Raw genomic sequence first — 12,702 nt, forward strand, 5'->3', positions numbered from 1 at the left:
TTTGCGTGTATGTGTGTGTGTGTGTGTGTGTGTGTGTGTGTGTGTGTGTGTGTGTGTGTGTGTGTGTGTGTGTGTGTGTGCGTGCGTGTGTGCATGCGTGTGTGCATTGAGCCCTAGTGTGCATTCATATGCTGCTTTGGTTAAAAGTGCATGAGTCTCTCTCTCTTGGGAGCGGTCCTTTTCATTCATGATTTTTTTCTCAACTCTTTGACTCTATTGCCATGACGTCAACACAATAACCACATATAACCACAGCCTTTATATGTCACTGCCCATGGCCATACAAACACTCCCTTTTCTCTCATAATGTAAATCACTACAGATGCCCACAGAAGAAAACCTGACACAAGTGCAGATACAAAATCAACAGAGATTTTAATTTCTCATACAGGATAATGTGAATAAAATACTCACATAATATCCTGAAGTGATAGTGTGATAGAATAACATAATTAAGATTATAACATGGGGTGAGCACAAATTACACCGATTTAAGCATTAGGCATGTTTTACACACATCTAGGTGTCTATCTGTACCTATGGGGTGTAATTGATTAATGAATGACTGTCACAGGAGTGTATTACAGAAGGATCCAAAGGACTTGGCATTCTTCTTGCCTCAGGCATCCCTGCATCAACAAAGACAACTCTAATACCCTCTCAGGTCTAAAACACACACACACACACACGCACGCACAAGCACGCAACACTCTTACCTCATGATTGAGTCCAACCTACTTGAATATCACATGGCTTGTAAGTGCAGGTCTCCCTCCACAGAAGATTCAGGAAAGGCGCTGAGAGTTGGAAGCCTGTAGGCATGATGTGGGGAGCAAAAACATAAACCTTGAGTATTAAAGCCATCAGTCAGGAGCGGTGCCAAGACCCCATAATTTCCCAGGGATTCAGAGACGCACACCAGTGTGTGCATACCAGCACGTTGCGTTATTTGAAAACAATGTGTTTGCTTGCTCAAATGTGTGCCTGCAATGTATTGTGTACAGAATATGTCAAGACGAAATGATGCGGGCATTTGATGACAGCTCCCATTGAAGCTCACTCTATAATCTAAACAAACCTGTATCCTTCCTCCAAGTTTGTTTGGCTGCATGGTTTAGAAAAATGGAGGACAATTTGATTCAGACAGGATCAGAATAAGGAAAGAACCCTGTAAGGGGGCCAAGCAGTGCCACTGATTCCCTTCAATACTTTTTCAAACGTAGACTATTTAAACTATAATTCTAATACTTCATCATTTATTATGTGCATCTATTTGTTCAGTATGCAGCACAGTAAATCAAAGTTAATCCATTAGGCTACTTTCCATTTTGCATACATTCAACCAATTAAAGCTTGACTGCAATATTGTAAAACAATTGACTTGTTTTAAAAATGTATGGAAAGAGTGAAATCACACATTAGTTTAGACGGGTCCTCACATGTTTCTGTTGAAAAATTAGTTACATCTTGAGCACGCACGTTATTATGAACACATTTAAAGATATTTTTTTGTTTGTTTTTTTTCTTCACAAATGTTGCCAGTCGCCGGCATTCAAAAAACGGAATATGCGGTTATATTTCACAACTTTTGCGAAGTACTCTGACTGGGAAAGGCTGGCAAGCAGTTCAGGACAGACAGACACTGGAGAGATGTAAATAAAACAGATCAACTTAACATTACTATAGGCTACTCAGATTATTTGTTGACATCAAACCAAGGAACGGAAGTTTACCTGACTGCTTCCTTCTTCCGTTTTCCGGTTTCAGGGGTGTTGCTAGAAAATGTGGGCTTTATGATTTTGGCCCCCACACAATCTTCTTAATATTCATCTTCTTGATGTAGGCTATGAGACACTGTCGCTAACTACACTGCTCAAAAAAATTAAAGGAACACTTTGAAAACACATCAGATCTCAATGGGGGAAAAACTCATGCTGGATATCTATACTGATTATGTGTACTGGGTAAAGGATGCTACATTATTTTTTGGTAATGAAAATGATCAACCTACAGAAGGCTGAATTCAAAGACCCCCACGAAAATCAATGAAAAAAGTGAAAAAAATTATGCCACAGGCTAGTCCATTTTGCCTAAATTTCATTGCAACAACTCAAAATGGTACTCAGTAGTTCGTATGGACCACACATGGTTGACAATGAGGGTCTGCTCCCAGATGTGGACACGGCCATCATTGAGCTCCTTGACAGTGGAGCTGTGGTGCAACCTGCCGGTGTTGGATGGACCAAAACACAATGTCCAAGAGGTGTATTACTGGATTTAAGTCAGGGGAGTGTGGGGGACAGTCAATGCTATCAATTCCTTCATCCTCCAGGAACTGCCTGCACACTCTCGCCACAAGTGGCCGGCCATTGTTGTGCACCAGGGGGAACCCAGGGGCCTCTGCACCAGTACAGGGTCAGACAATGGGTCTGAAGATTCATCCCGATCCCTAAGAGCAGTGAGGGAGCCATTGTCTTTCCCATAGAGGTCTGTGCGTCCCTCCAAGGGTATGCCTCCTCAGACCATCACTGACCCACCACCAAATCGGTCATGCTGAATGATGTTGCAGGCAGCAAAATGTTCTCCACAACATCTCCAGACCCTTTCACATCTGTCACATGTGCTCAGGGTGAACCTGCTCTCATCTGTGAAAAGCATAGGGTGCTAATGGCGGACCTGCCAATTTTGTATTCTATGGCAAATGGCAATTGAGCTCCACAGTGCTGGGCAGTGAGCACAGGCCCCTCTAGAGGCCATCGGGCCCTCAGGCCACCCTCATGAAGTCTGTTTCTGACAGTGTGGTCAGAGATATTCACACCAGTGGCCTGCTGGAGGTCATTTTGTAGGGCTCTGGCAGGGCTCCTACTGTTCCTCCTTGCACAAAGGAGCAGATATTGGTCCTGCTGCTGGGTAAAGGATCTTCTACCACACTGCACAGCTCTCTTAGAGCAACTGCCTAAGGAATCTCCAGGAATCTCTCTTAGAGCAACTGCCTAAGGAGTCTCCAGGAATCTCCTTCTGAGACTGCGCTGGCAATGGAACGTATTGGTGTGCCATTCTGGAGGAGTTGGACTACCTGTGCAACCTTTGTAGGCTCCAGGTACTGGCTTATGCTACCAGTAGTGACACTGACCCTACCCAAATGCGAAACTTGTGAAAAATCACTCAAGAAGGATAAAGATGGAAAAATTATCAGTTGCCACCACCTGTAAAACCATTCCTGTTTTGGGGGTCGTCTCATTGTTGCCCCTCGCACCTGTTGTTAACTTTGATGACACCAAAGCAGGTGAAACTGATTCACAACAACCTCTGTTATGTAACTACAGACCAATTACAAGTTTGATAGACTTGATGCTATACTCCTATGAAAAAGTATTCCCTAATTTATTTTGAGCAGTGTATATAGGCCTACCATTCATTAGCTTAACTCAAGGGGAGACGGGGAGGGGGCCTTGATTAACTTGCGGGCTCGGGGCTCTACGCAATTTGCGTAGTGCGTGTATAGATCCGGCCCTGGGGCAGAGAACTGGACAAAGATGGACCCTGGACCCTAGGTATAGAGCCATACAGGCTGTAAAAGTAACTCTGACTGCTCTGGAGAGTTTGTAATAGCAGTCATGTTGTCAGCTGAGAGTGGACATAGTCCATGTACACTTTTAAGAAAAACTTAGTTGATAATCCAAAGTCAACCATAATTCTATGACATTCATTTTATTACATTTTATATATTGCTTTATTTTATTGTGACATAGTATTATTTTGCACTGAATCATTACTTCATATTATTTGGTGCAAACTCTTTGTGTACATGCCAGATAGACCTTGTTAATTCTGATGTTTCAGCCTCTTTCCTCTTTGGTTCAATTATGACTTACAACACAAGTTATATTATATTTCAATTTGGCAGTGCAGGCAAAGGTATTTTTTCGATTTCACATTTGGAAGCTCATGGGTTAGCCTACTAAGACTGAAAAAAGAAAACATTTCCTTTCCAAAATGCAGAATGCATGTACCTTTATCCCTCATGTTTATTACTTTCATTACTTGATACTACATTTGTAGACCCATAATCCAAACTGCACAGTCTGTTCACATGTGAACTTGGTCTGCAGGCAACATTATTCACAGAGCACAGCTGGGAGCGATCCCCCATAGCCCTGTCCCCGGCCTACATGGCAATCTGAAACATTGCAGTAGCCTATGAGTCATCAATGCTCATTTTCAATTTTATTTATATTTCTATGAATGAACCAGACTCAACCATTTCCCATAAGCCATAAACATCTGGCAAGCAAACTACAGTGGGGGTAGGGGAGAATGTGCAAGTGGAAGAAATGGCAGAAAGGCACACTGGTCTCCACTCTTTGGACATGTGAATGGATGGCGTCTCATTGAAACATCTCCGCCTCATTATGGCAGAAAAAAAAATACTCAAGAACAAGTACACTATGTTATTCTAGATAAGATTAGATGGATAGTTGAATGGATATAAAAAGAAGTAGGCCTATGAGTGAGCGAGTACGACACCAATGAATGCTAAAGTTAAGCTAACAAAGTCTTGGCACCTGTGGTTGTAGGCTATTGTAATGACAATTAGCCTATGACCCTTGTGTTTCTATTTTGGTCTTCGCGCTATGGGTATGTATGATTACCATGCCATCTCTGATTGAACTCGTTCCTTTAGGCTACATTCTGCAGTAAGACAAAACTGCAGATCCCCCCTCCCTTAAAACCATAATTATCCAAAGCAAGATTTCTGAATTATCAAAGTAGCTTAAATAATGCAAGCTGTATCTGACGGATTTGTTTCTTTCTTGTTGCGTTTGCCCAGATAATTCAGTTGCAGGTGGTCCATATTACCGTCACCCTGTAGCATACAGTCTACCAATCTTGTACACCTGGCGAAGTTTAACCCATGTAGGCCTAGCTTGCCCACAGCCTCTTTACAATTAAAAAGGCTTGAAAGTCTGTGGCAGAAAGCAATGTTCCTGCTAAGCTGAAAACAATGTTTTTACGCTTTGGAAATATAGATAGATTTCTTGACCTTCATTTGACAACCGGTCTGACAGACTGGGATATTAATGAAGAAATCAATCTTACCACAACCACAGATCAGTATCATCAAGGTAGGAAAATGGTAACTTAGGTGTAACATGCAATGGTTTTCACTCTTGAAATGAATAAGAAATGTATATTCTTAGATGGTCAACGCAATGAGTATCTGATTCAGTGGCACTATGCAAGAATGTCACGGAGAACGTCAACAGCTGAAATTCCATGTCAGTATTCAAAGCAATCAGATGGTAAGTTGATTGACTACTTTGGAGGATGTGTAGCCTAATTTATCGCCTACCCTTTCAACTGCAGAAAACATGTGCGTTCCTAAAAGGCATTTTGGGTGGCAGAGAAAACAACATTGAGCTAAAGGTAACAAAAGCAAACAAACAAGTTTAAAGTTGACCATTTGAAGAGCAAATACGCTCAAGTAAATTTTAATGTATCTGCGTTGGTTTCAAACGTTTCAACCGATGTCCTCTAGGGACAGATTGAAAGGGTCTATAGGTTAGCCAGCCCTCCATTTTACAGGATTATCACACTGGGCTTTCCTCAGTAAAACACTGGGCTTTCCTCAGTTTTAATTTATATTTTTTGTTGGCAGAAAATGACATTGAGCCAAATCTGTGGCTTATTGTAAACCCCAACTTGGTATGCCCCATGCATCCAAGCAGGCTAACTCCCACTAAGGCTTATGTGGGCACACCAAACCTAGATCACCAATTCATCAACACTCACCTGCCATATGAGCCCCTGACTCCTGTCTCACCTGAGGTTCTGGACAAGTCTCCAAGCGACACTTTCTTCACAAGTAAACACATGGTACATTTATAATTAGAGTTCAATAGTGCAATTTTGCTTGTTTTTGTGTTGTTTACTAATACTTGACAGGTTAGTGTGATCCATCATATTGAAATTCAGGGGTTTGGACTCTTCTAAATACTACAAGACTTGTTTCTATGATAAATGGGTGCTATTGCATCACAAACGGAGAGTTAAAACTGCCCTCAGGTGTCTGACGATGAGTCCTCTGCAGAGCTGGAGATCTGCCGGAAGATGAAGGTCACACGGCAGTCCCGTGTGCCAAAGGAGGGTGAGCGGGCGTGTCGGACAGGCCAGACTAGGGGCCGGGGCCGAGGCAGACCGCCACGGCGTGTGCATAAAGACAGTGACAGTTTTGCTTTCAGATCCTGGGCCTGGCCTCGACCTCCAGTCAATTACTGCCTTCTCATCGCCATGGCCCTCGGCAGCTGTCGCACAGGAAGTCTAAATGTACAGCAAATCTATAGCTTCACCAGGTGACTAGCACAAGTTGTTTCATTCACAAGATTCACTGGTCCCTACTAAAAAATCACTTGAGGCTTAATTAAGCAATCATAATAAGGCATATGGCAATTTCTGAAATCAGTGACTGAATACCATGCTATTTTCTCCATGCAATAACTTGGAAGTTTGATTTCTCATTATGCTCCAGGGAGCACTTCCCCTTCTTTCAGACTGCTCCCGACGGCTGGAAGAACACTATCCGTCACAACCTGTGCTTCAGCACCAGCTTCAAAAAGACTCCACAGCAGGTGTCCAGTGGAGGCGAGCGCAAGTCCTGTCTCTGGCACCTGACTTCAGATGGACGGATGCGCCATCGCAGTGAGATCCAAATGCTCTCGGATGATGCCATCAAACAGCTGACGAGAAGCATGAAATACCCAGGTGTGTGTGTGTGTGTGTGAGGTGCATTGTGACTGAAAATGCAAGAACGTCTAAAACATGCCTATTTTTTTGTCTGTCTAGATCTGATCCAGGAACTGCTGGACCTCTGATCAACTTCACAAACATTTCAGGAATAAATGTGAAATGTGAATCAAATCTTTATTTGTCTCTGCTCTTTTCTGTTTTCTAATTTAAATGTGTTTCTCTGTCTTTATAGTTGTGAACAGAATAATATACAGATTAAGTTTGAAATGCATGTATGAAAACTATATAAATAAATTATGAGCCACAATTTCACATGTCAAAAGCATGAATTTATCAAAAGGCATTCAAGTGACTTGAATGGTCATACACTGGTATTGTCACTGAAAGTAGCAGGAGTTACTACTCGCACATCTACACTTCATGAAAAATTCTGTCTAAATCTGCTTTGCTTACTGACCCACAGCACACTACACGTTAACAAACCCAAAACTGAACGACCTCACTCTGAACAAATACCATGTAGTATTTTCAGTTCTTAGGACCTTATCTTTATCAGTAGACAAGTGTCAAACATGACCATGATCAGGCTGATCACTTTTGTTTATAAGACTTTATAACTACATGAGTAATCATTTGGGAATGGGCATGGGAAACACAAAGACTGTTGAATTGTGCACATCTCATCAAATTATTGATTTACATGAATAATTACTAAATGTTTTTAATCTTCCTGCTGGATCAATTGTATGTGATGCTTATCCTGTTCCACTGTCCTGGTTCATATTTCAATCTTTTTTTGATAGATAGAGATAGATAGATAGAGATATATATATATATATACTTTATTGATCCCCAGGGGAAATTCAAGTGCTTCAAATTCAATTTGCTTGATGAAAGCTGAGAGGAAGAAACTGTAAAACTCTTTCCAGCTCTGGTGTCTTGCTTTATGACCTTGACTCAATGTAGCTTTCAAGATGGACAGTGCTGAAAAATCAATGGGAATAGCATGAAGAATTGAATGGGCATTATGTTTATGTGATTCATTTTACAGCTTAAATGAAGCGTTTTTTTTTTTGTCCACATCTCAAAGGCGAATATATATATATATATATATAATATATATATATATATAAAAAAAGAGCATGGACATCTGTGGTTTGATAACTTTGAAGCCTTGAGCGGTGAAGTTACAAAAGGTTTTTGTCTCTGTGTGATCTTGTGATGTGGAACTAAAGTGTGAGGACAGCCATCGCAAATGAGAAACTTAGAGGGACTTAAACATTTAAGCACTAGCCATCAAGATTGGTGGTGGTGAATCTGCCCACTACATCCGCTTGCTTTTGTAGGCAGTCTAAGGGTTGGATTTCTGGTCTGAAGATGTAGGTTCACACGTGTCATTGGCAGTGCATATTCCCAGATGCTTGCATTGCTGATGTGCATACTGGATTTGAGTCACTGAAAAACCCCTGTGCATTGAATGTCTCGGTGCATCTCATTTCAAACTGTTTATCAAGGGCAATACATTACTGGATTCATTTTACCTGAATCCTGAGACGGCCTTAACAAGCAGTGACTTTCTAGGCTTTCTGCTGTAAAGAAATCACATTCTGTCTCAGTTTATATGAACTGTTTACTGTTCCATTCATCAAGTAGGCAGAGACAGATGTTTGGCTTCAGTAAAAAGGTACTTTGTGTCGGCTCTACTCCACACATGGACCACAGACTCCAAACACAACATCCACACAATGGGGCCATGGTGTGTGTGTGGTGTGTCCGTGTGCGTGAGATATGAGTAATAGATAGATGGAAGGGATGTATGTGATGTGAAATGTCACACAAATTTGACTAAGCTTTGTTCTGTAGCTAGGGGTTCAACTGAGGTATCTTTCCAAAAGGCATCAATCCCAGAGCAAAGGCAAATTGGTGGCATCAATAAAGCAAGATCTTAAAGGAATTAGCAGGCTTCAGAAAGCTGAACTAAGCTATTAAGACAATGTCATCTAATTTATTAATTTATTAAAGCCATTTTTCTATTAAAAGGAAAACTTGTGAGGAGTCTTTGGTGAAAGTGATTAGTAATTATTACTCTTTACTCACTCATTTTGTTTACTACTCCGCATCACACAAGTAATTCATTTTTTAATCAGGCCTGTTCCTTTTGGTTTCCTGTGCTAAAATAGTGATCAATATGTGTTTTGTAGCATATAACAATGGTGCATAATATAAGACTAACATAATAGAGTAGGAGTGTAGGGTAGATTCTTATTCACATACATCCGATACATCTAGCCAGCAGCAGAAGTGAGTTAAATCCCAGTTATTTTGGTGATTGCACATCAACTAAACTCAGAATTCAGTCCACACAGCTCTTATTAATGAGGTGCAGATCAGCTTGATGACAGCAATAGTACAAATATACAGTGATACAATCAACATTCAATGCTGCAATGCTGTTCCCTCCAATCAGAAACAAACTGAAGTCTGTGCATCTGTTGCACAGTGCCAAGAATTAGCACAAGTCTCATATCTCAATGGTGTCTGTAATGGTGAAGTGTTGGATGGGAGTAAAATGTTTGTGGTCAATAGCGCCACCAATAGGTAGAAACAAGTTTTTCACATGTCTTACAACATTCAATTCCAAATGTTGCTTTTTAAGTGCTTGTGAAACAGTAGTGATGGGACTAACAATTTGACCACATGTTAAAGAGAATTTTTAAAGATTTACTCTGTCTAAACTTTATCAATACAAAGGTAACTCAACAAGAACTGTGGTCATACATTCCAAAGTACAACCCCAACACAAACCAGATTAAATATGACCCTTTATCAGATAGTGCCTTGATTTAAAGGAAAAAACACGAAACGCTGCAAATAATCAATCTACCACCAGTTTAAACTACACTGGACATTCCAAAACATTTGGAACAAAAATCATGACTACATGGCATGTATGCATAAGATCATTTTCTCCAAAGAAGGAATATTCTTCAAAATGTACTTTTTACTTGTGATTCAGTGTTTTATTGCAATACAAATACTGTGAATACAGGAAATGGGTATTTTCATGAAATAAAACAAAAGGGGAAATCATACATTTTTCACAGGCATTACTGATATCAAACTTCTGTCTACTTTGATTTAGGCATGAATTATATCCATATATGTTCAGCTTACACTTAATTAATAAAGTGGTTCTTATACGTTTTGTTTATTTATGCTTGTATATTTATGGTAATTGTTTATTTTCATTATTGATCACTGATATTGCATTGACATTATTGTTATTATTGCTATTTTCCTTAATATAGTCTTATCACCTTTTAAAAACAGTTTACTGTTAATTTTTAACTATTGCATTGTTTTATTTTGTAAGTCGCTTTAGACAAAAGCATCTGCTAAATTCCATAATCATAACTGTATCTAAACCTTCCAGTAACCTATGATATGATGCAATATTATGTAGTGTCCAACATTTTTAATAAATCTTGAATGTGCAATAGAAATCTAAATAATTTTCACCACATCTTCAATTTGTGCGTGTTGACTGTTAAAGCCAGGTGTTTTTGGAGCATGGTGGCCCTGGCTGGACAGTGAGACCACAGGCACATCTGTGTCCTGACCTTCCCGTTCTGGGCTTTAGAACAGCACACGTCATCAACAGGCCCCACTGCGCACCATGACTGCCCACCTCCATTACATTCCTACCGTGCGTTCACCACCTTCTCACACAGCTCGCCTTACTGACCGCCCTTATCTGAAAATGAGAGTAGGTGTATTGACAGGAAGATGGAATTTTAAAATCAACATGAATATAAACAAGGGCCAGGTAGGTATAGATCACTCACATCCATAATGATGCTCAGACTAGACTACATGCCAGACAGATAACTTCTCTTTAATCATTTACATCAGGCTATTGATTGAACGCTGCTACCTGAAAGTAACTGGACTGTGAGTATAAAAAATAACTGCACTACTTCAAGTGTCAAAACCACAGTTTTCTGAGTATCAAAACTATTATTTGCAGTTAATTTGCAGTAAATGCAATATTTCACATTAAAAATACTGTACTGTACTTCAGAAACACTGCACTTATTTTTTGAAAGGGTTCTGCAGGGATGGATTACTGCATGGGCCTATCGGGCCCAGGCCCAGGGGCCCAAGGGGTCAGGGGGGCCTGAAGCCCAAGCCATTGCATGGAATCATTGCCTCAATATCAACACATCAGGATGTAGGCTATGAATCTGATTGAAATAAAGTATTGGCCATCCCCAAAATGCACCAGAATACAGGAAATCACACCAAACAAATACCCCCCACACACACACACACACAGACACACACACACACACACACACACACACACACACATGCGACAATTAGTGGGGGGCCTTTAATGCATAAGTTCATAATCCGTCCATGGGGTTCTGGGATCACTACAAAGTGCAAGAACAATTATGCCAATCATTAATTTTCTTTCACGTTTTTATTGCTCTACAGTGATTGAAAATTGCCATCTATGAAATTAAACTATAACCTGAATGACCAAACTCTCACCTTTGGGGACGAATTGCAGCGAGCTGCTGAATATTCAAAAGCGCGACTGTCCATGTCTGGGTCCGTCGTTCACGAATTCATGACCCAGTCCATTTCCACACTTTCCACAACGAACCTACATGACATATTTCATGTTGGAATCATTATAAGCTGAGCTTCACATAAACATTAACTTAACCTGTAGTTTAGACCACACGGATACAAAGAGGCTTCATACCTTAAAGGCTCCCGTCCTTTCCTCTTTCTTGGAGACGCTATTGTCATGAATAGTTTCAGTGAACGCTGGCCAGGGTGACGAATGCTCGTATTTGGACCTGCTAGAGAAGAGCTCGTGGCCACACTTTGTGCACACATACATACCTGAGGAAAAACCCACAAAGACGATGTAGAGCGACACAGAAATATTATAGGCTATAACTCTGCAGAACTGAAGTTCAGATCAAGGAAGCATTAACTACCAATACTTAGAATTCCAATAAAGGTATGCGCATATTCAAACAAGATAAAACTAGGTCGTGTCTAGAAACATTCATACGTAATTTTACGATTTCATCATCTTTAATAGCACACAACAGTTTATAGACCAACACTTTACAAAAAATGATTCAAGTTGAATATCAGGCTGAACAGGCTTGAGTTTATGGAAGGTTACGCAAACAGCTTCCATAACAAATTCAACACCACCAAAATTCACTCAACTTCAGTTGTTCTCGTTGCATGGCTTGTGCTACTTACCACTTTCAAAGTGATCTTTAAAGACTTCACCTCCAGAAAATGTGCAAAAAGACATGCTTTCAGAGATTATTTTATCAAATTCCACCGTTAAAAGTTCAAGCAGAAGAGAGGAAGAACGACAACAGCCGTTTCGATAATCTCTCCGGTTTGGAATTTCACTCTGCGCGCATGACCACTATGGCTGTGGAGTTGCCCACGAGATGGCAGTGCTGGTATGTCAATGAGGACATGAACATTCAGTTTTGTCCACATTATTTGTCATTAATGACAAAAATGTCATCAATGACTTGCCCACAAACTGATTATAAATTGCTAAACTGCCACGAATAGCCCAACATATTGAAATAGACTATCTGAATAAGAAATAGCCAAATGTAGTGGAAGAAACTATTTTCTTTACATTACTTTTACATTAAGTTTACATTAATGGAATATCATATGAGACACACTTTGACCTGCAGTTTCAATGACAAATCTAAATGCTTAATTAACCAACTTAAAGGTAGAGTTTAATAAAGGAGTTTATTGAATTAATGCATCAATAATTAATTCATCCAAAAGGCATCTAGCCTTTTTCTCACTCTTTCACGCATGGTCCACTTGCAAGTCTAAAGTGCAAGATAATCCATGCCTAGGATATATTCTATCATTCAGGTCATCCCT

General features: G+C 40.2%; 2 protein-coding genes across 4 annotated transcripts; one reads left to right on the top strand and one right to left on the bottom strand.

Moving 5' to 3' along the window:
- Positions 1-4,909: 4,909 nt before the first annotated feature.
- On the top strand, positions 4,910-6,905 carry foxr1 (forkhead box R1). 3 transcript variants are annotated; one of them, XM_048246706.1, is made up of 6 exons: positions 4,913-5,126; positions 5,202-5,303; positions 5,660-5,877; positions 6,067-6,353; positions 6,530-6,762; positions 6,844-6,905. In XM_048246706.1, exons 1-6 carry the CDS (start codon positions 5,006-5,008, stop codon positions 6,870-6,872), a joined length of 990 nt encoding a protein of 329 aa, XP_048102663.1. In that variant the 5' UTR covers positions 4,913-5,005; the 3' UTR covers positions 6,873-6,905. The 3 variants fall into 3 exon arrangements, with proteins under 3 accessions (XP_048102666.1, XP_048102663.1, XP_048102664.1); XM_048246707.1 differs by having other exon boundaries at positions 5,035-5,126; positions 5,186-5,303; XM_048246709.1 differs by lacking the exon at positions 5,202-5,303 and having other exon boundaries at positions 4,910-5,126.
- A 2,837-nt stretch (positions 6,906-9,742) lies between these two features.
- msrb1a (methionine sulfoxide reductase B1a) lies at positions 9,743-12,203 on the bottom strand. The gene is made up of 4 exons (XM_048246231.1): positions 12,040-12,203; positions 11,522-11,664; positions 11,305-11,419; positions 9,743-10,501 (listed from the first exon to the last, which is right to left on the bottom strand). Exons 1-4 carry the CDS (start codon positions 12,092-12,094, stop codon positions 10,485-10,487), a joined length of 330 nt encoding a protein of 109 aa, XP_048102188.1. The 5' UTR covers positions 12,095-12,203; the 3' UTR covers positions 9,743-10,484.
- Positions 12,204-12,702: the final 499 nt, after the last annotated feature.

This window comes from Alosa alosa, chromosome 6, assembly GCF_017589495.1.
Source record: "Alosa alosa isolate M-15738 ecotype Scorff River chromosome 6, AALO_Geno_1.1, whole genome shotgun sequence".
NCBI lineage: Eukaryota > Metazoa > Chordata > Actinopteri > Clupeiformes > Clupeidae > Alosa > Alosa alosa.